The following is a 27,344-nucleotide window of genomic DNA, read 5'->3' as shown; positions in this document are numbered from 1 at the left end:
AAGAACACCAACTTTGGAGAAAGAGAGTGTGTGTTTAAAGAATGTTTAAAATGGAAATATTAGTTTCTAAAGTCTCTTCATCCATTGTTTGTTATCACCCATTTTTAAAGGAGGCAGCTAAACAGCTCATGTTACCATAGAAGTCTACAGGGCCATTGTTACCAAATGTAAACCTCCATTTCTCTCCTACCCCCCGCCCTTTAATCTTAAGAAAAGCTGCAAACTTGTTTTTTTTAATGGGAAATCTTCTGACTTAAGTGTTGAAACTAGTTGATATTTCCGTGGAAATAAATGTGCACATATGCACAGGCACACACATACCTATCTAGTATGTGTGTTTGTATGCTTGTGTATTTGTATATTTTCTTTTAAATAAGCTTCATATTTTTGTACAGTTTTAGATTACAGAAAAATTACAGAGGTAGTACTGAGAATTCTTGTATGCTTCATGCCCAGTTTTCACTATTAACATGTAACATAAGCCTGGTACACTTTTTATAATTAATGTATGTTGGTAAATTATCATCAGCTGAAGGCTGTAGGTTGTTCACATTCCCTCATTTTTTTCTTAGTGTCCTCTTGCTGTTCCAGGATCCCATCCAGGATACCACAGTAGATTTAGTTGTGATTTCTCTTTAGGCTTTTCTTGATTATGACAGTTTCTCAGACTTTTCTTGTTTTTGATGCTGTATAGTTTTTTAAACTAGCCAAGTATATGGATAGGACTTATGCCATGGGTATTAAGATTGTTATCCCATGGGTATTAAGATTGCAAACTGTGGATTAATTCCATACTATGCGTGATTTTCCCAGTTGATTGGAGTCACTTTGTGTATCTTGAGTATTATATAATGGGTCAAATTGTAGGATTAATTTGATGAGTGAGGTGTGGATAGTAGAAACTGGTTTTTACATTATTTTTGAGGTTAATATTAAAAATATGTATATCTCACTATATATGTGTGTGTATATATATATAGCGCGCGCGTGCGCGCGCGAGAGAGAGACAGAGCTCACTGTAATCATAGACAAAGAGAGGATTCCAATACTTTTCTTTTGAAACCACTGATAAACCTCTGTTAATGTATACTTAGTCAAACGCCTTGCTCTTTCTCTGGACAGCAAGCTGGATAGAGGAATGTTTAGCGTTGGTTGAGGTAGGAAGTCTAGTAGGTTGTTTGGATTCCAGCAGAAGAAATCCTGCACTGTGGGTGTGGGTAGGAAAATGTGGTATTTTCCATGGTAACAGTCAGGTTAATGAATGGGCAAGCCAGAGATATTTTGACCTTTGTCTTTCAACTAACCTCAGTTGAGGTTTTGTGTAACAGAGATTGCAAATTGGCCGTATAACTTACTGTCCAAACTGGGAAATTTGGGAGTGAAAATAATAATAATAGGCTCAGACAGTATGCTGACTCTGGTGTTATCTCAGGCAAACTGGGGACATAACAGTTACACTAATGAAATCTCTTTAAGACTCTAGTGTGGTTCCTCCTGATTTCAAGTTGAGATAATAAATTTAGCTTTTGACTGTTAAAAACTTCTACAAGAGTAGTTCCACCTGACTTAATTTTGACAGCTTTCAGGAAACCATGAAGTAGAAATGCTGATTTAATATTTTATTTTAATATCTATTTGTATCTTTCATTGATCCTATATTATTTTCTGTTGCATAATTGTCACAAAGCATATAAGTTGAAAACATGTCTGTTTTCTAGAACATAGCTTTTTTTTGGATAACACATGACTTTATATTTTTTAAATCATGTTTAGAAACACATTACATGAAATTTATCGTCTTTACAATTATAACTGCACACCTCAGTTAGTATTGAATATAGTCATATTGTTGTGAAGGAAGTCTCCGTAACTTTTTCATCTTGTAAAAATGAAACGTTATCTCCATTAAACAGCTCCCTCTATCCCTCTCCCTAACATCTGGCAGCCACCATTCTACTTTCTGTTTCTATGAATTTGACTACTTTGGATATCATTTGTGTTTTTGTGATTGGCTTAATTTCTCTTGGCCTAATATCTTCAGAGTTTATCTGTGTTGTAGCATGTGTCAGGATTTCCTTCCATTTTAATGCTGAATAATATTACAGTATATGTATATCCCACATTTTGTTTAACCATTCATTTTTCATTGGATATTAGGTTGCTTGTACCTGTTGGCTCTTATGAATAGTGCTGCTTTGAACATGGGTATATAGATATCTCTTTGAGACTCTGTTTTCAATTCTTTTGGATATATACCTAGAAATGCAACTGCTGAGTCATACATGATGGCTCTGTTTTTAATTTTTTAAGAAACTTTGTACTGTTTTCATAGCATTGCACCATTCTATAGTCTTAGCAACAGTGCATGAGGGTTCCAGTTTCTGTACATTCTTGCTAACACTTGTAGTTTTCTATTTTTTTTCTCATGGTAGCCATTCTAATGTGTGTGAGGTGATATGTTATAGTTTTGATTTGCATTTCTCTCAGGGTTAGTGATGCTGAACTTATGCTTATTTGGCCATTTGTGTATTATGTTTGGAGAAATGTCTATTCACGTTCTTGGCCCATTTTTTAAGTCAGGTTATTTGATTTTTGTTGTTGTTGAGTGTAAGAGCTCTTTATATATTCTGGATATTAACCTCTTATTAGATACATGATTTACAGATATTTTCTTCCATTCTGTACGTTGCGTCCTCACTCTTGATTATGTCCTTGGAGGCATAAAATCCACTGGGATTTTGCTAGGGATTGTGATGAATCTGTAGATTACTTTAAGCAGTCTGGACATCTTAACAATTTTAAATCTTCCAAGCCATGGATACAGGTGTCTTTCCATTTATTTGTGTCTTTAAAATTTAAGCTTTGAATTTTACTTTTTGCATTACAGACTGTTGGTAGTTATGTCCGATAGGTCGTTCGTGCAAAGAGGAAATGTATTATAACTCATTTTAGAGTCGTATCTAGAAATGCTAGGTATGTGGTTCTTTAAAAAAGCAGATGCGTGGTATTTATCTTTTAAAAGTGAAGTTATATTTAAGCATTAAAAAAATTAGAACTGTTATTTTAAAGCTCAGTTCTATTATCTTGTTCTGTCAGAATACCACTGTAACATACCATGTCAGTTAGAAAAATAGCTTTTAGCTTGTCCTAAGAGAATGAAAATGAGACCTGGAAGAATCTTGCTGAATGATTATTTAAAATGCTAATTCTATAAATTCTCCAATAATTTAGAAGTCGCTGGAGTTCTGGAGTGGGTGGAAGTGGAGGAGGATCCTCTGGTAGGTCATCAGCTGGAGCGCGAGATTCTCGCCGACAGACTCGAGTTATTCGAACGGGACGGGATCGAGGATCTGGGCTTCTGGGCAGCCAGCCCCAGCCAGTTATCCCAGCATCTGTGATTCCAGAGGAGCTGATTTCACAGGTATGGATCCTGTGGAACACTTAACATAAGAGCAGGACAGGGTGAGGTTTAACTAAACATAGTGGGCTGTAGCCATGGTTTATGGTAGCGGGTCCCTTTTCTGGGGCATCGTCCCATCCCAGGGATCGAACCCAGGTCTCCTGCTTTGCAGGTGCATTCTTTACCAGCTGAGCCACAAGAAAAGAAAGAAAGTGAGGTTGCTCAGTCGTGTCCGACTCTTTGCGAGTAACCCTACCAGGCTTCTCTGTCCCTGGTATTTTCCAGGCAAGGGTACTGGAGTAGGTTGCCATTCCCTTCTCCAGGGGATCTTCCCAACCCAGGAATCAAACCCGGGTCTCCCGACATTGCAGGCAGACGCTTTACCCTCTGAGCCACCAGGGAAGCCCAGCTGGGTCACAAGGGAAACCCAAATATAGTGGGCTGTAGCCATGATTTATATCATGAGTTGTGAAATACTGCTTTTCTGTTTTGATCCTAGAAAACTCATTTTGATTTTTAAAAAAGTTACAAAAAAGAAAATTAACATAGCACTCCTTATTTTTTATTTCAGGCCCAAGTTGTTTTACAAGGCAAATCCAGAAGTGTCATTATTCGAGAACTTCAGCGCACAAATCTTGATGTAAACCTTGCTGTAAATAATTTACTTAGCCGGGATGATGAAGATGGAGATGATGGTGATGATACAGCTAGTGAATCTTATTTGCCTGGAGGTTGGTGGATCACCATCATGGTTCTCTTATCTAGGGAGAGGTGTTTTGTTTGTTTGTTTGTTTTGACGGGAATGAAATGAAAGTGCAGTGGGTTTTCTGACTGTTCTTTCTAAGGTGGTAGATATTTCTCCCTATAGTGTTTGATTGTAAAATCTTTTTTAAGGGAAAATAGGGACGTATTTCTGCTCAGTGGACTTGTGTTTCGTCCTAATAAAGGCATGGATGTATATGCATAGCTTTATTGCTGACTGACAGATGCCTCTGGAATGTTGTTCTGATGCTGTTATTATTACTGAATATGTAATAACTGCATTTAGATTTTGACTGTATCATCTCTGTGATGTCACAAGAATCTTAAATAATGATCCTTTTTTCTTGTGATTATTTAGGATGTAGCCCAAGCAATAATCATGCAGTTGATGTTCTTAAACTCTGTGTTAATGATGTTAACTGTATTTCTTAGGTAGTTACTGCTTCTCTTCTCAGGTTATGTCAGTAGTCAGCTTCTGATTTTAATGTTTTAACTTTAAGGGATTTTTTTGGTGGTCTACAGATTTTTTTCTCTGTATCTGTTTCATTTATATTTGTTTCACTTTATAGAGGATCTTATGTCTCTTCTTGATGCTGACATTCATTCTGCCCACCCAAGTGTCATTATCGATGCAGATGCCATGTTTTCTGAAGACATTAGCTATTTTGGTTACCCTTCATTTCGTCGGTCGTCACTTTCCAGGCTAGGCTCATCTCGAGGTAATTGTGCATTTATTTCTTGGTGATTATTGGCTGACTGGAGAGCTAGTGGTAGAATTCTTTGTATTTGAACTTTTAATATTACACTAGATGAAATCATTATTTATTAGTGTTCTCGGAAGCTTTGGCATTAAAATAATTATTTTTGATTTTTGAAGAGCCACAGTAGAACTTTATAGATGATTTTATCTATTAATGCATTATAGAACACATATAAAGGATTATATTTTATCTAACTATATTTTTGAATTTAGGAATATGGATTCTGAACTAAAAGCAGAATTCTACTTAACAATGACATGCAGCATTCATAAAATAAGTCTCTCTAGTTTATTTGATTAAAATAAGGTGACTATCTTCTTCATTTTAAATCCAAAAAAAACTTTTGGAATGAGATTGATCCATAATAAATACATACAAATACTTAGCTTATTAAAATAGTATTTTCAGAAGTTAAAATCTTGAAAAGCTTTAGTTTATAGTAGAATTTAGAAAGATTTTGAAATCGTACAAACAGAAGCCTTTCTCTGTATATGTTGACATATATTTAACTGATATTTTAACTTTTTAAAGTCAGTATATTTACTTTTCAGAAAGTAAAACTCCTTGATTCAAATAACAGGAAGGAATCAGCTGTATTATATACTTATCATTAGTAAACTGGAAAAGATGCCATTTTACATTAAGACTGTACTGCAAATGCCTACTATTTGGAAGCAGTTTTAAAACAACAGTCTTAAAATGATCTTTTAGTATACTGAAACTGTTACGTAATAGCTTACAAATTCTTTAAAAATAAGTGAATATTTTACTGCCTTAAATGCATCAAGAATTACATTTCAAATATTCAGTATTTAACAAATAGCTCCTTCTAAATTTCTTCCTTTTGCTTTTCCTTAGGTCATTCTATGTGGGCATCTCTTTCAGTCTGAACCATATGAAATTGGTGGTACTTGACCATGTTTGACCTGCATGGATGGCAGTTTTATATGGTTCAACTTGTTTTTAATCCTTAATATCCAAGTCTTTGAAAGTTTAATTGCCTAGTTAAAACAGTAATGTGTGAGCAACCTGAAAATTTGTTTTAAAAAGTTTGTAAGCCAGTTTCAGTGGTAGCGTTTTTATAAAATAGTCTTTCTATAAAGATTCTTAAAATAGAAAAAAATTTCTGATTTCTCAAAATTTTTTAAATAAGACTTTTTATCTTATCACAAAAGATAAGATAAATCACAAAAATCTAGTCTGTAAAATTACTCTAAACAAAGATTATCAAAAATTTTACAGTTAATGGATTTTTATTTTGCCCTTTTAAAGTTTTTTCCCCCCCATGTGTAGAATCTCTAACAAATACTTTTTTTTTGTTTATGTATCTAACATGTCAAAATTTTAATTTATGAATAGTTTCTAATAGATAAATTTAAAAAGTTGTGGTAAGCATTTTTAATGAAAACTAGAAATTTAAAACTCCATGTAAAATGTCCAGAATCCAGTTTGAGGCAATTCTGCTCTAAAAGCACATATTTGGAATTCAGAAAAATGCTTAAAGAACTAGTGTACAATTTTCATACGTTCACTTGAAAGAGTTAAATGTTTTGAATGTTGCATGTCAGGCTTATTAGATATATAGTTACATTAAATTCTTGTGGGTGGATAAACTGCTGTTAGTTGCATCCTGAAGGGTCTTTACTAGAGAGTGGCTTACTTTTATCCCACTGGTGTGACCCAATTGCATACCAGTTCTCCTTCTTCCCTTAGAGAGAGACTCTGAGCTGTTGCGTGAACGTGAATCCGTTTTACGTTTACGTGAGCGAAGGTGGCTTGATGGAGCCTCATTTGATAATGAAAGGGGCTCTACCAGCAAGGAAGGAGAGCCAAACTTGGATAAGAAGAATACGCCTGTTCAAAGTCCCGTGTCTCTTGGAGAAGATTTGCAGTGGTGGCCTGATAAGGTATTTGAAAAAATCCCCATCTCTTCCATTTTAAATGGATGCCTGGCACACACGTTACCACCCCCAACACCCCCCCAAAAAGGTTTCTGTTTTATTTCAGGTTTTTGTACTGTCATTTAAAATGCAGACATAAAGTGATGTTTTTGTTTCTTTTAAAATATAAATAATCTTGATTTGACACTGCAGGAATCATTTTAACGAGATGTGTTCAGTGGTGCTATTTCTTTTTTCTACTTAATGAAGTAAATCAGAGGCATCGGGATGGCAGTTTCAGATAAGACATAAGCATTCTGTTTCAGGATTTCTTTTCTAGTGACACTCGCACCAGTAACTGATGGTATATTTCTTGATAGAAATTTGTTTTGTGCTGTCGAATGGACCCAGTGTCTGCAGAGCAGGTTTCATTGATACAGACATGCATATGAGGGCAAGATTAGGAATCTGTGTTTCTTTGATTAGGTAGCTTTCCTGATTGATGTCAGCGAATTCTGACAGGCTCTTTGCTCTAAAAACTTTGGGAGACAAAGCAGGCTGGACAGGAAGAAACTGAGGGAGTGATGCTCTGCATCCTGAGGAGTGGTACATGGCGGGCTTCTAGATAGCAGCCAGGACTTAAGTGGTGTGAACCTTTAAAACTCCATCACTGCTGCAAGGACACATCCTGATGATGGTGTGTAGGTTTCACTGTCTTAAGAGGCAGGTGGTTCATTTTCTCAGGTTCCTGTAGGAGGCCATATGCTGTCCATGTATTTCTTGGAGTGCCTGTTTATTTCCAGATCCAGTTGGATGAGAGATTCTTTTAAGTAGAAGTAAAAGAAGATAAGAACTTGGTTATCTGTAGCAGATAAGGACGTTCTGATGTGCATTTCTTTTCTTTCTTTGAAGTTGACTTTGGAATATTAAAGGGAAAATATTATTTAACTTTCTGAATTTGTTTATTTTTTAATAGTTATTGTGAATCTTGATGTGGTTAATTTTCCTCTGTATTCAGCTCATGTGGAAAGCTTGAATGCAAGAAGGAACATGAATTTTAATCAGTCTCTTTGTGAGCAAAAGGTTATTCTGTTTTCTTTGGCAGCTGACAAAGTTTCCCTGAATTGCATTCTCTTACTTATTTCCATAAAACCAGAAATGTTCCAGTTTCTACTTTTACTTCATATGGTAGAAGGTGACTTAAACCATTGGGCTTTTTCTTTTCTTTTTTTTATACATTGTTCTTTGTTTCCTGTTTCTCGAGAGCCTTGATCGTATTAGGGCTGCATCTACTTCATATTGACAGGAAGTAATGGAGGACTCCTGAATCTTGTTTAATAGTGCCAGCACATCTATATTAGTCTAGTCTTCTTCAGCATGTATTTGAAAGTGTTTTGAGCAGTTGGAGTTTAGCAGGACTTTTTCCTGGCCAGTGTACACTTTGTTAAGAGTTAGCCAGTCTTAGTTGGCCTTTACTGATAGGCATGGTTTTAAGTACAGCTTGTTTTCAGAGGCAGTTACTAAGTTCATCATAAAATTTTGACACTGTATAGGCCTGACTTAGTGTATATTTCCATGGTTTGTTTAGACGTTGAATGAAGGAGAAATAGCAGTATGTGCAACAGAGTATGCCGTACCTATACTTTTTTTTTTTCCCAATAAAGAAAAACCTAATTTAAAATGTTTTTTCTGAATAAGAACTACTTTTTATTAGCTTGTGACTGAAATTAGGCATCAAAAATTTCAGTTTAGAGAAAGAAAATAGCATAAGCCTAACTAAACTGATAAGTATTATCCTGGTTTTCAGCAAACCATTAAGATGATTTGTAAGGCTGAATGCTATAGTCAGAAAGAGAATGCAGAATTGTTAAGGGGAAAAAAACCTTGCTTTTGGAACAGTGTGCAAAATTATCGTACAGGAACATAGGATAAATTCCGCATGAAGAAATAGGCACTATGGAGGCCCATATTTAAATGTCCTCCGTAGTTGGAGATGGTGGTCCCTGAGGAGTGGAAAAGGTTTTTGCGGGGTGCTTGATAGGAGACGGAGAGTGCAGGGAGATATAGGATGTCGGCACACACTATTTGCAAATCGTCTCTCTTTTTTGCTTTTTTTTTTGGTGGTAGGAGGAAAAAGGAGTTGTCCTAGCTTAATTTCAGAAATGACCTAATTCAGTATTTATAAATTCTAAGTTTGGTTAGTGTCCATGGTATTTTTCCTTCTTTTGTTAGGGTACCTGAGAAATTCCTTTGTTAAATTAATTGGAATAATCTTGACTTTGCCATCACCTATTTAGAGGAACAGCTACTTCTTCAAAGTTTCACCATTTTCTAGGCTAATACAGCTGCTTCAATGGTGAAATGTGGAGTAGGAAATTGGTATAGCCACTATGGAAAACAGATTCCTTAAGAACTTAAAATAGAACCACTGTATGATCTAACAGTTTCACTTTTGGGTATTATCTGAAGAAAATGAAAACACTTAACTGGAAATACATGTATCCTCATGTTCATTGCAACATTGTTTACGACAGTCAAGATATGGAAGCCACCTAAGTGTCCATCAGTGGGTTGATACACACACACACAAGAGTATTATTCAGCCATAAAAAAAGAATGAAATCTTGTCATTTTTGACAAAATGGATAGACTTTGAGGGCATTATGCTAAATGAAGTTAGAGAAAGACAAATACCATATAATGGCACTTAAATGTGGAATCTTAAAAAAAAAAAAAAGGAATCCTATATAACAGAGAACAGGCTGATAGTTGCCAGAGATGGGAAGTAGGGAAAATGGGTAAAGGGATTAAAAGATAGAAAGAAAAAAATAAATCAATGAATTTTTTTCCCCTTATTAACTTTCAGCATCTTTTAAAAAAAATAACCATAATTGATAATTACAGAGATGTTAAAAGATCTGTGGAGGCAGAAGTGAGGGTCATCCAATGAGTAACTTGAGTAGTCTTGATTAAGTATATATTGTGTTTTAGGCTTTTTGTTCAGGTGTTAGGGTGAGAATTTTGTAGGAAGGCGTAACATTGTTCTGCCTAAATACTATAATAGAATTAGGTACAAGAGGCTTTGGGGAAACACAGGAGGCCAGAGTGATTACTAAGAGTTACTTCCATTAACATGGATCCATTTTCATGTCTTGGTCATTTTTGAAATTTACTTTTCTCTGATTAGAAATTTAGTTCTATGTTGCTGAATGCCTACATTTAAGTTGTAACTATATATATATCTATATGTAGTTATATATACATATATATGTATGTGTGTGTATACACACACCAACCTACTCACAATAAGAATCTTAAAGTGACTTACAAGGGAATAAAAAAATGCATCTCCAATAGTAACAAAGACTGTTAGAAATAAGACTGTAAAGATAAGAGCTAAGTGATAAAATGCTGAAGGTGAAAGGGTGGAGAAAAATTGCAGGGTAATTCATGCTAAGTCAGTCTGCTGAAGTTGAACGTAAGAACTTCCCCATTGTGCTCTGTAACAAAACAAACCTTCAGTTTAAGAGATGCACACATCCTTTATTTTAAGTAAGCTCTCAGAGAAGTGCTTCCTTGATAGCTCAGATGGTAAAGTGCCTGCCTGCAATGCGGGAGACCTGGATTCGATCCCTGGGTTGGGAAGATCCCCTGGAGAAGGAAATGGCAACCCACTCCAGTACTCTTGCTTGGAAAATCCCATGGATGGAGGAGCCTCGTAGGCTACAGTCCATGGGGTCGCAAAGAATCGGATACAACTGAGCGACTTCACTTTCTTTTTTCTTTCCCAAAGAAGAACTTGATAAAGGTTGTATGGTAGGTGATGAGGAAACAACTGATTTAAGTAGTCAGTATTGTTAACTTACAGTCATGTCCCTTACTGTTCTGGGTGTGTTTTCATAGAGTCTAGGGGAAATAATAAAATGTATTTCCCACCAGCGTTTTGAATTGTAGAGTTGTACATTATTCTCAATTTTCTTTGAATGGTATTGAGAGGAAACAGTCCCATGATATTTGGCTCCTTAAGATATTTGGAGCAGCTTCACTGTTGGGAACAGTTGATCAAACTTGTTGGTCATGATGCTTTGCTTTCAAGGTTCTAAAAGTGAAAGCTGGGTGGGGAATTTAAATTGTCATGTAGAAGCTACCAAGAAATGTTTGTGAAAAGTTAGGTAGTTCAGTTCAGTTCAGTCGCTCAGTCGTGTACGACTCTTTACAACCCCATGAATCGCAGCACTCCGGGCCTTCCTGTCCATCACCAACTCCCAGAATTCACCCAAACTCATGTGCATCGAGTCAGTGATGTCACCCAGCCATCTCATCCTCTGTCGTCCCCTTCTCCTCCTGCCCCCAATCCCTCCCAGCATCAGGGTCTTTTCCAATGAGTCAGCTCTTCGCATGAGGTGGCCAGAGTATTGGAGTTTCAGCCTCAGCATCAGTCCTTCCAATGAACACCCAGGACTGATCTCCTTTAGGATGGACTGGTGGATCTCCTTGCAGGAAGAAGGAAGTCAAGAAACACCTGGAGTAACAGGCAAATTTGGCCTTGGAGTACAGAATGAAGCAGGGCAAAGGCTAATAGAGTTTTGCCAAGAGAATGCACTGGTCATAGCAAACACCCTCTTCGAGCAACACAAGAGAAAACTCTACACATGGACATCACCAGATGGTCAACACCATCAGACTGATTGTGTTCTTTGCAGCCAGAGATGGAGAAGCTCTATACAGTCAGCAAAAAACAAGACTGGGAGCTGACTGTGGCTCAGATCGTGAACTCCTTATTGCCAAATTCAGACTGAAATTGAAGAAAGTAGGGAAAGCCACTAGACCATTCAGGTATGACCTAAATCAGTTCCCTGATGATTATACAGTGGAAGTGAGAAATAGATTTAAGGGACTAGATCTGATAGACAGAGTGCCTGATGAACTATGGGTGGAGGTTCTTGACATTGTACAGGAGACAGGGATCAAGACCATCCCCATGGAAAAGAAATGCAAAAAAGCAAAATGGCTGTCTGGGGAGGCCTTACAAATAGCTGTGAAAAGAAGAGAAGCAAAAAGCAAAGGAGGAAAGGAAAGATATAAGCATCTGAATGCAGAGTTCCAAAGAATAGCAAGGAGAGATAAGAAAGCCTTCCTCAGCAATCAGTGCAAAGAAATAGAGGAAAACAACAGAATGGGAAAGACTAGAGATCTCTTCAAGAAAATTAGAGATACCAAGGGAACATCTCATGCAAAGATGAGCTCGATAAAGGACAGAAATGGTATGGACCTCACAGAAGCAGAAGATATTAAGAAGAGATGGCAAGAATACACAGAAGAACTGTACAAAAAAGATCTTCACGACCCAGATAATCACGATGGTATGATCACTCACCTAGAGCCAGATATCCTGGAATGTAAAGTCAAGTGGGCCTTGGAAAGCATCACTACGAACAAAGCTAGTGGAGGTGATGGCATTCCAGTTGAGCTATTTCAAATCTTGAAAGATGATGCTGTGAAAGTGCTACACTCAATCTGCTAGCAAATTTGGAAAACTCAGCAGTGGCCACAGGACTGGAAAAGGTCAGTTTTCATTCCAATCCCAAAGAAAAGCAATGCCAAAGAATGCTCAAACTACCACACAGTTGCACTCATCTCACACGCTAGTAAAGTAATGCTCAAAATTCTCCAAAAGTTTGATAAGTGTATCACAAATGTAATTTAATAATGAAGTAAGAGCAAGGGGGAAGTGATCATAAAACAGAAAAGAAGCCAGGCATACGGAGAAAATGGAAACATAGGCAGGTGAGGGGAATGAAGTGTGAATAAGGACAGTTGATCAGATTGGGCCGTGTAGCCTGTAGTTGTGTAGTGTCTGTTTCAGCCATAGTGCACAGTACAGTCTGCTGTTAGAGCTGCTACTTAAGTTGGAAAACTAGTGTTTGTTGAGAACAGGAAAGTTTAAAAAAAAAAACAAAAACCAAGTTTTGTGGGGAGAAAATTAGGAGTAATAAGACCAATTTTTAAAAAACAGAAGTCAAAATTGGTAGGAGTTCAAGTTGCTATGCTTAATGACTTAAACTTTGGCCATTAGGTAATTTGTATTATATTTTTAGCATTTTTCATCCCCTTTGGGGAGAGATTGCTCATTTGGGTGATGACCTGTTTATTGTTTAGAGAATTGCAAATTTGTTGATTAGATTCAGCTTCTAAATAATTTGATTTTGTTTACAAATAAAAAAGCTAGAAACTACCAATCTTTAAGGAAATATGCATATCCACCTTTTCCAGGTTGAAACAGGCCCTAGCTTGCACAGCAGCAGCCATTAGTATTTCATTAAAACAATAAAAACATTGTTTTCTATGATATTCTGAAGTGTGTGAGCTAAAATACTGTGCTACTGTATTTGATTGCTTTGTATTTCTCTACAAACTCATCTCAATCAGGCGAGAAACAATAGGTGATTTTTTCCATCTTCCTTTGGTTGGTGGTTTGTGCTGTCCATCCACATTTGTCCATAATGGATGTTCAGGGTCTTCGGGGGATGTTCAGGGTCTTCGGGATTCACTTACCTCAGGACTCCTGAGCTGGGGAGCCCTGGCCCATTATTGAGGGGTGCAGGCCAGTCAGTTCTGAGAGAGCCTCACACACCATACTCTTGCTATACCACGACTTGTTCAGGGTTGTACTGCTCTGCCAGGGCTTTTACTCAGAAAGTTCGAGTTGAGATGCGTTTGTTCGGTTATCAGTGTGCTCCTACCATGTGCCAGGTGCCAAGCTAGCCTGTGGGAACATAGAGGTAGATTTGTTACGGACCAGCCCACACGACTGAAGCGACTTAGCAGCAGCAGCAGCCCGTAGGGAACTCAATATGGAAGACAAACATTGACATAATATGAAATGTGTTCACAGTACCACCAATCCTAGGTTGAAGCTGGGAATCTGGTATTTAGGGGTTTAGAGTGGGGAATGACTAATACCACCTGGTATTAGATTAAGATTGAGAGATTTGGCAAAATCTTCACAGAGGAGATGACTTTTAAGCAGCATTTTTAAAGTTAAGTGAGCGTTAACCAAGATGCAAAAGCATTCCAAGCATATCAGTATGGGCCTAGAGTCACGAAAGGACAGGGTGTGTTTGTGGAACAATGAGAAATTTGGAATTACTGCTGTGTGGTGGGAAGAAGAGAAGAGCAAGATGGAGCAAGACCAGAGGGCCCTAGATGAAGAGTTAGGATGTTGTTCTGCCAACAAAGTTCTTAGAGAAATGACATGATGAGATTGGTGGGGTTTTGTTTTGTGTGTTTTTAAGTAGACAAGCACTATTGGTATCGGAGAAAGATAGGAATAGGAACAATTCTATGCCTATTCTTAACAGTTAAGGACTGGTAAAATTGTTTATAGAGAGGGGAATTGCAAGGATCTCAACCAAAGCAGAGGATAAGATGGTTGGATGGCCATCACCAACTCAATGGACATGAGTTTGAGTAAACTCTGGGAGTTGGTGATGGACAGGGAGGCCCTGCGTGCTGCAGTCCATGGAGTCACAAAGAGTTGGACACGACTGAGCGACTGAACTGAACAACCAAAGCAGTGACAGTGAGGACAGAGGAAGGAAAGAATCTGAGGGGAAGGTGAGACAAGGATAGCATTGGTTTGCTAATCACCATATGGTTGAGAAGAGAGAAGTTGAAGAGAGGGCTCAGACTCCTTTGTGGCTTTCCTATTACAGGGTAGGTGGGTGGGTGGAGGTCCTTCATGGAGATAGGGACTGCAAGGGGCATGCAGCTTTGGAGGTGGTGATGAATTCATTTTGGAGATGTTATGTTGCTTTTACAACATCCAGGTAGTTTAGTCTGCAGGTTAGTCTGGAGATAGGAGAATGACACGTTGAACAGCATGGTGCCCAGTCACATATAAACCTGAAGGTGGAGCATAATTTGAATAAAGGGACAAGATCAGAATCTGGGTCAGGGAGTACAAGGTGGTACAAAGGAAATGGAGAAAACAATCATGAAGATAAAAGGAAGACCAGAAGAGAGTACTGACAGTAGTGACCTGTGAACAAGAGAGAAGGGAGGTTCTAGAGCTTGTGATGCATAGAGTCACATGGTTCAGAGTTGAAAGAGAAGATGAACTGATTGAGTAAATGCATGTGTTGGGAGAGTGTGTGATTTTCTCAGTTTTATCTCAAACTCACATCTATTGAGTCGGTGATGCCATCCAACCATCTTTATCCTTTGTAGTCCCCTTCTCCTCTTGCCTTCAGTCTTTCCTAGATCAGAATCAGGGTCTTTTCTAAGGAGTCAGCTCTTCTTGGCTTCCTCTTTTTATAGTTTTGTCTCTTTCCCCACTACCCCCACCCCACCCCCGCCTGCCCTATGCAAATTAGGGCTACCCAGGAAGGGGGTGTGTGTGTTTCACCTGAGGTTCTCACTCAGGTCCGCAGATTTTTCCTTTATTCCTTTTTCTCCGGCTTTTCCCTTTCTTTGTCTGTCTTTTAGCTATTGCCATTTTGAACTCCTTTTTCCTATTTTAACTCCCTGACACATGGAGCATTGATGTGGCTGTTGCAAGACCAAGTGTCATTGTCAGTGAAAGCCAGTGAGGTGAAATGTATGCCAAGTAATTGTTCACTTTACTGTGAGTAAGACTGAGGGGAAGACTAGTTTGGATGGTTGTTGGGGTAATAAGAGTGAGTTGCATCCACTTGTGTCTATGAGTTATCCTTAAGCAGTGGAGAGGGACACTTCTTTCTCTGAGATTGTGGGGAGGGGAGAATGGTGTTTTTTCATTAAGTATATTGGGAGATAGGGAGTCAATTGGTCCAATTCCATCATCTTTTTAACTAAGGGGTTGAGAAGGAATTATGAGGTTAGAAGTGTTAAAATTTGATGCAGTCATCCTGGAGAAAGTAGACAGTGGTTTTCAGATACCTATGGTGAAGGAAAGAGTATAATTGCTAAGTTGGAAAATTTCAAATTTGGTCTCTTCTGCATCCCTCCATAGGTGTAACAGATATGACTTGAAAGTAGAGCTGACTGGCACTGGTAGAATAAAAGATTAAAAATTAGTATTGTTTTTGTATGGCTCTGAAGTGTAACCTGTTATCAGTCTTGGCAGGCTGTAGCTGAGTCCCATAACCCATCTGAGATTGGAATTTGATAGAAACTTTAAAGATACTATTAGTTCCATGTACTCCTGAGCCAGAATTTCAAATTGAACAGAGAAGTTTTGCAGTAGCAAAAATACAACATAAAATCTGTTATTGGCAAGTTTTGCTGTGAGATTTCAGGGTAGTTTTATGACTGATCTCTCTGGCCTTAATATTAAAAAATTTATCACTTTATCATTGATATTTATTTACACTTATTGTTTAAACTTTTGCAAATTTAATTGCATTCCAACTTATTACTTGTACATTCTTTAAGTGAGCTTTTACCTTTAAAAGCAATGCAGACACTTGTTTCAGCAGCTTGGAATGGCCTCCAGGGACGGAGTCTTCTGTTATGATACTCGACTTTCCTAGCTTCAGTGCCTTAGTCTGTTTTTTCTTCATTTATTCAACATGTTTATCATGTGTCTACTGTGTTCACTGTTCTAAGAATGGGGGATACAGTGGTGAACAAGACAAAGCTTATATCTGAGTGAAATAGACTATGCATGCATGCTCAGTCGTGTCTGACTCTTTGGGACCCCATGGATTGTAACCTTCCAGGCTCCTCTGTCCATGGGATTTTCCAGGCGAGAATACTGGGATGGGTTGCCATTTCCTTCTCCAGAGGATCTTTCTGACCCAGGCTTCAAACCCACGTCTCTGGCATTCCAGGTGGATTCTTTACCACTGAGCCACCAGGGAAGCCTGAAGTAGACTATAAATGAGTAAATATAATCTGTCAAGTTGTGAAATGCTATGAACCAAAAGGACAGCAGAGTAAGGAGAGGCAATATTAGAGTACTGATTTTGGAGATAGTGTGGTCAGGGAAGATCTCACTTGAGCAAACTTGATTGAGGAGAAAGAGAGTGAGTCACCTGAAAAACAGGGCAAGAGACCAGTAAGGACCAATAAGGTGGGATCCTGGCAAGAGCAGGGAGAAGGCCAGTGTGACTGGAAAAGGGTGAGTTCAGGGAGGGGACCTTGCTAAAGGGGTTTATGTGTTCACATAATCCAGATTAGATGTAGTAATTAATGTGATGTACCCAAATCATCAGGTTTGGCAGTTGTTATATTTATACTACTATATTATTTTCACTATAGGATGGAACAAAATTCATCTGTATTGGGGCTCTATATTCTGAGCTTTTGGCTGTCAGCAGTAAAGGAGAACTTTATCAGTGGAAGTGGAGTGAATCTGAGCCTTACAGAAATGCACAGGTATTTCATTATATTAAATCTTTCATTAAGTAGCTCTCCAAATCAATATGCAAAATGACAATCACTTTTCTTATGCTTTCAAAGAATCCTTCCTTACATCACCCACGAGCAACATTTTTGGGGCTAACCAATGAAAAGATAGTTCTCCTGTCTGCAAATAGCATAAGAGCAACTGTAGCTACAGAAAATAATAAGGTAAGACATCCTGTGATAAACATTTCTTAAATTCTTGATTTTCTTCCTTTCCCTGCCCCCTTTCCATCTTTTCATTTCTATCTTTCTGTCTAACTTAAACCTACAAATACCAAGTGTCTTAGGCCTTAGTACTGTAATCCAGTGTATAATCTTTTCTGTTTTATCTCTATTTTATAATAGTTTTTATAATAGTTTTTATTTTATAACAGTTTCAGAGAGATCTTTCTACTTAAGGGAAGAAAAAATATTCAAGCTAAGTGCTGACAAAAGAGATACTGAAGAGCTATAATAGATAGAGGAAGTATAGCTATTATACTATCCTCAGATTATCAGTTTGACTTTAGAGTCACTAAATTCTTTTAAAAATTGTTGGAGCAGATGTTTATTTTCAATTAATGCCTTAGAACCATCTATTTCAGTACTATGTTGATTGATTTGTGTGAAGGAAGTAATTTAGTTTCTAGTCTCATTAAGAACCTTTTCCTAATTACTTGTTTTTCTTTCCTGTAGAATTCTGGTCCACAGTGTAGATATTCCTTGCCCTTGTTTTGACCACAGTCCCTTGGAAAAGATTACGTGTTTTTACTTAAGCTTGTGATATTTTATTCTTCAGGTTGCTACCTGGGTTGATGAAACTTTAAGTTCTGTGGCTTCTAAATTAGAGCACACTGCCCAGACTTACTCAGAACTTCAGGGTGAACGGATTGTTTCTTTACATTGCTGTGCCCTTTACACCTGTGCACAGCTGGAGAACAATTTATACTGGTGGTGAGTATCACAGAGGGGTATTTCTTACCATTGGAGGCTTTTATGTACATTATGGTGGTGGTTGTTCAGTCATGTCTGACTCCTTGCAGCCCTATGGACTGAAGTGCCCCAGGCTTCCCTGTCCTTCATTATCTCCCAGAGTTTGTTCAAACTCATGTCCATTGAGTTGGTGATGTTTATGTACATAGATAGGTGCTTTAAGTAGTCAAAGCAATAGAGAAGGTCAGTTGAAAGATAATGCTTTAGACTCACAGATATAGAAAACAACTTGTGGTTATCAAAGGGGTAAGGGGGCAGGGGAGAGATAAAGTAGGAGTCTGGGATTAGCAGATTCAAACTACTATAAATAGGTAAACAACAAGCTCTTACTGAATAGCACAGGGAACTATATTCAGTATCCTATAATAAACCATAATGGTGAAGCAAAAATAGAATATGAAAAAAATATATACATACTGTATACATATTATACATACACTCTTTTTCCTGTTCTGTGTGTATGTGTAGCTGAACCACTTTGCTGTGCACCAGAAACTGATGCAACGTTGTAAATCAACTATTAAAAAAAAAGATGCTTATACAGAGGGAAATTTTCACCTTGGAGCAAAGTAACATTAAAAATAAACCTTAAGATTAAAAAAAGGTTACAAAAATAATATATACTTAGTGACTATAATTTTGAAATTTTTAAAAAGTATAAGTAGAAATAAAAATCACTTATAATCCTACAACCTGAATATAACTACTGTTAACATTTTGGGTATGTTTTATTAATCTTTTTTTGTATGTATAAATGTGTATTTTGCTTTTGCTTAATTAAAAACAGTACTTCTTATACTTTTTTCATTTAACAGTAACATAAAATAGAAATTTATTAAAGTATTTCATTGCCTGAATATTCTGTGCCTCACTTTATTCCTTTAGTTTTCAAAAGGGACTTTAAATATGTTTTCTGTTGTGTTTTAAGAAATCAGCAACTTTGCATTGGTAAAAATAACATAGGGAGATCTACTAATTAAAACAGAATTAAATTAGTTAAACTAAACAAGAAAATGTCAAATGATGAATTTCCTGTAAATTTTAATCCTTAATGATTAAATAAGGGTTAATAATAAAAGTTGGTCCAATTATATACTGTCAGACCTGTGATCAAGTTATTATTAATAAATTGCACACGTTAATATTATACTGAGGCAAAAATGTTAGAGAAGAAATAGTGGCTCAGACGGTAAAGCGTCTGCCTACAACGTGGAGACCTGGGTTTGATCCCTGGGTTGGGAAGATCTCCTGGAGAATGAAATGGCAACCCACTCCAGTACTCTTGCCTGGAAAGTCCCATGGACAGAGGAGCGTGGTAGGCTACAGTCCATGGGGTCGCAAAGAGTCGGACACGACTGAGTGACTTCACTTTCAATAACAGTAATAGTTAAATACAATGTGTGAAATTTTAGATTTGTTTAATGGCTTCTTTGCTGCTTATTTGTCCAATTTTTGCTTTTCACTTTCAGGGGTGTAGTGCCTTTTAGTCAAAGGAAAAAAATGTTAGAGAAAGCTAGAGCAAAAAACAAAAAGCCCAAATCTAGTGCTGGTATTTCTTCAATGCCGAACATCACTGTTGGTACCCAGGTAAGTGATTAGAATTAAGTCTATCTTAAGGGACATTGTTGCTCTTCAAAATCAATTTCTTTCCCTGTAGTTAATTCCCCCATAGACAGTTTTATAAATGAATGTCATTTGAAGGACTAAGTTCCAGTGGTATGTATGTGCCACATCACTTTTTATTCAATAACTGAGTCACGTATAGATTCTGCCCTGATGTCAGTTGGTTTTCCTGTGTGGCCGGGATCCTAGATTTGCCTGATTTTAGGAATCATTCTGTACTTAACTGTATAGCCAGGAACTGCTTACCTGAAACATTCCTTCAGTTGGTTGGTGGTAGGACCCAGGCTTCATTGTGTTTAACAAACACCAGATGATTCTTAACAACCAAGCAGTTTGAAAGATTTTGCTCTCTGGTCATACTGTCAGCATGAGACAGGAGGCTTCATCAGATCCCTGTGCTTCTACTAGTTTCTGTGTTTTGATTCTGAGATGGTTTTGAAGCAGGAATCAGAGTTCCTGTTCGCGAAGCCAAAGAATGAAATCCATGAACACACAAATGCTCACAGTAGCAAGTGAATAAGATTTATTAGAGAAGAGGAAAGTACAAAGCTCTCAGCATAGACACTGAGAGGGAGGGGGTAAAGAGTCCCCCCAAAACACGGGGATTACAGCAGCTTTATATCTTTACCAGTATTAATCTGTACATTTTTGGTTGGTTCCTGTCCTTAAAATCCGTTATTTTTAATCAATCAATTTAAAGGTCCAGATGCTTAACATCTTTATGGTTTCTCTTGATCCTAGGATTAAATCACCACCCTTCTTCATGCCCACTGGACGTTTTATAATGGACCAAATGTATGGGTTTAAGATTAATGATCACCAGTTGTTTTTCCCTCAGCATATGAAACAGAAGTTAATCACTGCTGTTCCCTGGATCTGCGTGTTGATAATTTATCAGTCCAAGGACATAAATTGCTAAATCTCTTCAGTTGTGTCTGACTCTTTGTGACCCCTATGGTAGCCCACCAGACTCCTCTGTACATGGGATTCTCCAGGCAAGAATACTGGAATGGGTTGCTGTTCCCTCTTCCAGGAAATCTTCCCGACCCAGGGATCCATCGCGCCTCCCTTATGTCTCCTACATTGCAGACAGGTTCTTTGCCACTAACACTACCTGGGAACCCAGACCAAGGATACATTCCAGGAATTGGGGACAAAGGGTATAGCTTTAGGCTAATGGAGGGAGATGTATATTGAAAACAAGGTCTCAGAGTCCTACACTGCCTAACAATTTCTACCTCAGCTTTAGGCTCATATATATCTGATGGAAGGTGATTTTTCTAGTATCCCAGTGGTTCTCAAAGTGTGATCCAAGGACTCCTGCTGCCTTCTCAGCCCTTTCAGGGGATCTGTAGAGTCCTTCTTTTTCCAGTTACCTATCTTTGTTAAGGCTGAGTTGTCTTTATATACTTTAGCTAAAGTAACATATCATGGCAAATTGAATGCAAAAAGCATACCTGGGACTCCAACTGTCTTACATTAAATTAGACATTGAGATCTACAAAAATGTAAACAATGCCACTTTTCTTGGCTAGTTTTTTTAAAAATGTTTTTTTTTTTAAATAAATTATGCATATTAACATGGGGTTTATTAATTTTAAGTATATACTTAAAGTTTATCAGTTTTAATTACTAACATGTTAAATACCAACTCTAACCCATATAAACAAAGCATTTTGGGGTCCTTGGAAATATTTAATGGGGTAAGATAGTCTTGATACCGAAAAAGTTTAAGAACTACTGTTATACTTCTGATTCATTAGATTTTTATAGGAATTTATCTTCAGGATAAAAGTTGATGTTTATATTATTATAGCAAGTGCTGCAATGATTGTTTAAGGACTTTAAGTCTCTTTTGTTGCATGACATGGCACTAATTCCCTCATCTAACATTTTTTTTTTTCAATTCAGCTTTTTCACTAAAGATGGTATCATTTACATTACCTATTTCTTAGAAAGTAATTACTAGTTTAGCTGTTTTGTCTAAAACTCAGTTTAATAATGTATTTGTTATTTTTGTTTGGGCTTCCTATTTGTGGTTGTCTTGTTCCTGCTCCTTTGTAACCTTCCAGCTAGGAAGTTTTTAGTGATGACCCATTATTTTATTTTTTGTTTAGTCTTAATTATTTATGTCAGTTGCTTCAGACAGATCTCTCACTTCTAGTAGCAACCCTTTACTTATTCAGTTCACATACTGATCTCTTACGTTTCCAAAATTCCCTATTTATTCAACTCCCGTATTAGCCAGATACCGTAGCAGATGCCTTATTAGCATGAAGGATGGCATTACTATAGACAGGGAGGAAAGAAAAAATCCTTCAAATGTGCACCGAAGGAAAGCTTTAAGCAAAATAGCTTGGTGCTAAATTGCTGGAAAAGAGCATATTCCAGTACTTTAGTGCAGAACTAAGGTTCTGTTTTAAAGTGTAGGAAGCAGGAGGATTAAGGCAGCCATGGCCACAGAATGGGGAAAGCATTCATATGTTTGCATCAGAAAGAATTGTTGATCGACTTCTCTGGTGGCTCAGATGGTAAAGCATCAGCCTGCAATGCGGGAGATCTGGGTTCAATCCCTGGGTTGGGAAGATCCCCTGGAGAAGGAAATGGCAGTCTACTCCAGTACTCTTGCCTGGAAAATCCCACGGGCGGAGGAGCCTGATAGGCTACTGTGCAAAGGGTCGCAAAGAATCGGACATGACTGAGCGGCTTCACTTCTGAGTTTGCAGCAGCATCTGCATTCACAGATTCTAACTGTTGAGAGTAGTATATTTAGCAAATATTCCTTGCATGTCTGTTGTGTACTGGATACATACCTCCTTGTCTTTAAGCTGCATTTATTTTTATTCTAAGATATTAATAACTTATTCTCTAATATAGTTTGCCATATTTCTTTTATAATTATAGCCTTCTTATTGATCCTCTTTCAGGATTTAAGCTTTCACTGGCATTTTTTGAAAATTTATGGATGAAACCTCTCTTTTAAGTCAAGCTAAGCATACCCTTTCAAGAAGTTGTCTCTTAACTACTCATTCTATGCCACAGAACTGTATTTAACGACAGAACTTTTACTCTTTGTCAGTATTTCCAGTTCTGTACTCCTGTGTGTTACCTTCTTCTGTATGACTTATATTTAATTATAACTCCCACCCCCAAAATCTTTATGTATGCCACTGTCAAGTATAAGGTAATCATTAGTTATTGAATGACTGAACAGAATGTCAGTAAGTTTTGGGCTACTTTAGAAATCAAAAGAGATTTCCAGAAATAATGTTCATATCACAGTAGTAGCTTTTGTTGGTGCATTTGGCAGGGCCACGTTACAAGTTAATTGGTTTTAGAGTATGACCTGGGGGTGCTCCCTGGCAATAAGAATTTATAGGTTTTTCACTCTTGAATACAGTTAACTTCTAACACTAATGTCTACATATTCTGTTTTTTTAATGTAAGAGAAAACTTACATTAGTTAAAATTCTAGCTTATAGAAAACAGTCTTCTGAGGGAAACAAATACCTGTACAGATGAAGTTTATGGAGCCTATATATAGCATCATGAATTAAGGGAGAAAATAATTGCAAATTATAAGAAACAAAAAAAAATAATTGTTTACATTTTACTTATAATAACCTTTGTAGTTTCTTCTGTGCTGTTTCTTTTCTATGTCCTTGTAGCAGAATGGTCAGGGTATTTGCTGCGTGAAATATCAGTTCAGTTCAGTCACTCAGTCGTGTCTGATTCTTTGTGACCCCATGGACTGCAGCACACCAGGCTTCCCTGTCCATGACCACTCCCAGAGCTTGCTCAAACTCATGTCCATCGAGTCGGTGACCAGCCATTTCATCCTTTCCTCCTGCCTTCACTCTTTCTCAGTATCAGGGTATTTTAGTTTGTTGTTAGCAAGTGTGCTAAAATTATTCCTGCTCTTTGATTTTGGGAACACATAACTCTTCTAGTTTGTTTAAAAATTATGTCATTCTGATGGTGATTTTTCTTTTGTTTGCTAGGTATGCTTAAGAAATAATCCTCTCTATCATGCTGGAGCAGTTGCATTTTCAATTAGTGCTGGGATTCCTAAAGTTGGTGTCTTAATGGAGTCGGTTTGGAATATGAATGATAGCTGTAGATTTCAACTTAGATCTCCTGAGAGCTTGAAAAGCATGGACAAAGCTAGCAAAACTACTGAAGCTAAGTAAGTACTATGTCTTAACTAATCTTGATTTTTCTAGTTTGCTCTGTATATGAAGGAGGATAATCAAGGGAGACTTAGGAGAGCTATATGGTGACTTATAAAAGTGTTAACATGTGGGGTCTTGTTAAGATCCCCATGAGTTTTGACAGGAACTGGTAAAATTTACTATTTGCAGTTTCGTTAATATTTGTATATTAGTTATTCTTAATGTTTAGTGGCCAGAAGGGCCAATATAGAGTTCTCTCTTAATGTCTGTGTTTGATCATAGAGTGTATCCTTCGAAGGTGGTATATAGCAGTGACAATGTGTTCAGCCTTACTGTCTTAGGCAGACTTTTGCCTACTCTCTTCTTGTATAATCATGTTAATCACCTAACATCTTGCCTGCATCTTGATCACTGGAAGGGTTTTATAGGTTAATGTACTGGGGAGGGAAATTCTATAAAGGATTTTTGTGAATTTTGGGGTGGGGGATAATGTGAACAGAAATAGCACTGAATTATATAAAACCTACATTCTGGAGCTAGCTTACTATTTGGGAGCCATGTACAGATCTTAACACCTGTACTTTTAGAAGCATCTACTCATCTTTAAAAATACTGTGTATTATAATTTGGCTGTTTGGTACTTGAGCTTTAATAAAGTTTCAAAATAGCTTTTTTCTTAATTTTATAAAAATACATGAACATTATAGAAATATGGAAAAGTAACATATCACATTGTAGAAATAACATTTTAAATATTTTGATGTACTCTCTTTCTAAATGTATACAAGCAGTTGAAAAGAAATGATTGGGACTGTACTACACAAAAACCCTGTACTACAGGGTTTTTATATTTCTGTAACTTTTTAGTTCAAATGAATACAATGATTATACAAGGATTACTGCTAAGTTTAAAAATATTCTTTTGTAATTCATGCCCAGTTAAGATATTTTGCTTTGCTTTGTGCTTTAGACTGTCTTGTTTTTAAAAATAGATTTATAGATTTTCCCTCTGCTTATATTGATTTTTTTTTAAGTCTTAAAAATAGCATTTATGAAACTTTGTAAAGGGTATTTGAAATCTTTTTGATATGCATAAAATGAAATTAAAATAGGTTGTTGTATTTATATTTTGTGATTTATTAAGATTTTCAAAATCTTCCTTGAAATTTGCCATCTATATTAATATACTTAGTAAAAGAGCTAAGGTGAAATTAAATGTTGAGACGATAATCATTTTCATGTCAATAGCCTCTTCTAGTCATGGAAATGTGTTGACTTTAAGCGTGCTGGTGATGAGTCAGTGCTGGCTGGCTTCCACCGTCACAAGATGTGCAGAGCAGCCATGAGTATCCACGTATGCTTGTACGGCACATGTTGCTAAGATGCTTGTGAACATAACACTGTTTTTCCCTGGACTATTTTTTTTAAACTCAGGTGAAATTCCTGACAGGAAAAATAGCAGATGAGAGAATTAAGATGATGGCCCTGATTATAATACATACTAGAATGATCTGTATATGACAAATTTCTGAGTAATACATGACTTTTCTGTGTAAAAATTGACTTCTGCCATTTAATGAATAAAAATGTTTTTTTTTTTATCATCTGTAGTTGCTGTAGTTATCTTCTCAAGTATAGCATTAATGAAATAACTGAAGGAAGAGGGATAGTTTATTAATACTATAGTTTTCCATTTCAGTTGCAGCAGGTGGTTATTCTTGAACTGTCTGGTGTTTAACAAACTTTTATAAACCACTGCAAGTAGAGTTTTTCTTTTGAAATCTAGGAAATTAATGATCTGGAGGACTTTTTATTTATTTGCCTTTACCATCTTTTCAGTTAAACTGCTGTATGCAAGTCAGGGTTCAGTAAAGTGTGAAACTTGTTTGCTCAAGAGGCTTATGATACAGCTATGTAGACAAATTGAGTGTAGCTTCTGTTGTTATTCCTAGATAGGGCTTATCTGAATCATTGTTCCAAGTTGTTGATAGCTTCACACAGTGTATTTCTTTCCTGCTTTAAAACATTATTTAAAATTTGAGATGTGCACTGTGTATCTTTTTTAGTACCTTGCATTCTAAAGAATAATACAGTTTGTACGAGTTTTTACTATTTCATTCCCTTTTGAGAATAAACTTGAGTCTTATTATATAAGCCATTTGTAAGTTCCTAATGTTTTATTTTCCTAATTATAAAGAGAATGTTGTTTCTAACTGCAGGCCTGAAAGTAAGCAGGAACCAGTGAAAACAGAAATGGGTCCCCCACCATCTCCAGCATCTACATGCAGTGATGCATCTTCCATTGCCAGCAGTGCATCAATGCCATATAGTAAGTTTTATGTGTAGTATACATTGGTCAAAATAGGTGCCAGGCACACAGCTGTGTAGCTGTGTTCAGTTTGTGTTTCTGATTGGAGACAGCTCAGACTATTTTTAGTATAAATCTTTTAGTTTAAATTGTGCTCCTGCTAGTTTGATTTTTTAAAATATGCATATTTATTTATTTACTGAACTACAAGGCTTATGGGGCTTGCAGGATCTTAGTTCACTGACCAGGAATCAAACCTGTGCCCTCTGCAGTGGAAACTCAGAGTCCTAACCAATGGATCACTAGGGAAGTCCAGTGGTCTTATTTAAATGTAAAAACAATAGTTATAGTGTCGAATATTCATATTTTTGAGAGTTATAATTTTCCACAGTATATAAAATGCACTGCAGTAATAGAAGGAAGTAACGGCCACTCTCTAGAATATCTGCCTATCTTTGTTGAAACTGTTATTGTAAATTGGTTATGGTCTGGTCACAACTTTTTTTGCTCAGAATTTGTAGAATTTGCAAACTGAGGTTTGCTACTGCACCTTGGATATAAAGAATTTATTTTTTTTTTTAAAAGCTTTCCAAAATGTATTTTTTAGTTGTGGTTGCTTCATACTTGAAATTGAAAGTTAATAGTCATTTTAATAGTCTTGTGTTAATTTTAAGGAAGCCCAACATATCTTCCTTTTTTAAACCTTGGTCCCATAGCCCTACTTTTGAGGGTCCAAAACAAGTGTTAAGTTTTTAAATTTTTTGCAGTTGTTTACTATGTGTTCGGAGAAGTCAGTGGCACCCCACTCCAGTACTCTTGCCTGGAGAATCCCAGGGATGGAGGAGCCTGGTGGGCTGCTGTCCATGGGGTCGCACAGAGTTGGACATGACTGAAGCGACTTAGCAGCAGCAGCAACTATGTGTTAATATCGTTAAGCATTAATGAAATTTTTTTTTTTAACCATGAGTTCACCTAAGTGAAAGTTAGTCACGAAGCCTGAATTCAGAAGGCAGTAGTTTGTGAAATATGTTCAGATATCTCAAATATGTATCCCTTTACAAATGATCTTTTTTCATA

At 36.9% G+C, this 27,344-nt stretch overlaps 1 protein-coding gene across 13 annotated transcripts in view; it reads left to right on the top strand.

Moving 5' to 3' along the window:
- UBR5 (ubiquitin protein ligase E3 component n-recognin 5) overlaps nucleotides 1-27,344 on the top strand; it is a 137,696-nt gene that overhangs the window by 53,183 nt on the left and 57,169 nt on the right. For 7 of the 13 annotated variants that reach the window (XM_086336218.1, XM_086336211.1, XM_086336209.1 and 4 more), the window contains exons 6-15: nucleotides 3,232-3,421; nucleotides 3,972-4,131; nucleotides 4,732-4,881; nucleotides 6,619-6,830; nucleotides 17,046-17,162; nucleotides 17,247-17,357; nucleotides 17,971-18,125; nucleotides 19,634-19,751; nucleotides 23,789-23,973; nucleotides 26,179-26,288. In XM_086336218.1, the coding sequence (XP_086192344.1) occupies nucleotides 3,232-3,421; nucleotides 3,972-4,131; nucleotides 4,732-4,881; nucleotides 6,619-6,830; nucleotides 17,046-17,162; nucleotides 17,247-17,357; nucleotides 17,971-18,125; nucleotides 19,634-19,751; nucleotides 23,789-23,973; nucleotides 26,179-26,288 (1,508 nt within the window). The remainder of the gene's footprint in view (nucleotides 1-3,231; nucleotides 3,422-3,971; nucleotides 4,132-4,731; nucleotides 4,882-6,618; nucleotides 6,831-17,045; nucleotides 17,163-17,246; nucleotides 17,358-17,970; nucleotides 18,126-19,633; nucleotides 19,752-23,788; nucleotides 23,974-26,178; nucleotides 26,289-27,344) is intronic. The other 6 variants (XM_086336221.1, XM_086336216.1, XM_086336214.1 and 3 more) reach the window with 1 other exon arrangement.

This window comes from Bos grunniens, chromosome 14, assembly GCF_055505025.1.
Source record: "Bos grunniens cultivar Pamir isolate PY7600 chromosome 14, Bosgru_T2T1.0, whole genome shotgun sequence".
Classification (NCBI taxonomy): domain Eukaryota; kingdom Metazoa; phylum Chordata; class Mammalia; order Artiodactyla; family Bovidae; genus Bos; species Bos grunniens.
The sequence above is the reverse complement of the archived record's forward strand: the minus strand, read 5'-3'. Positions and strand labels throughout refer to the sequence as shown.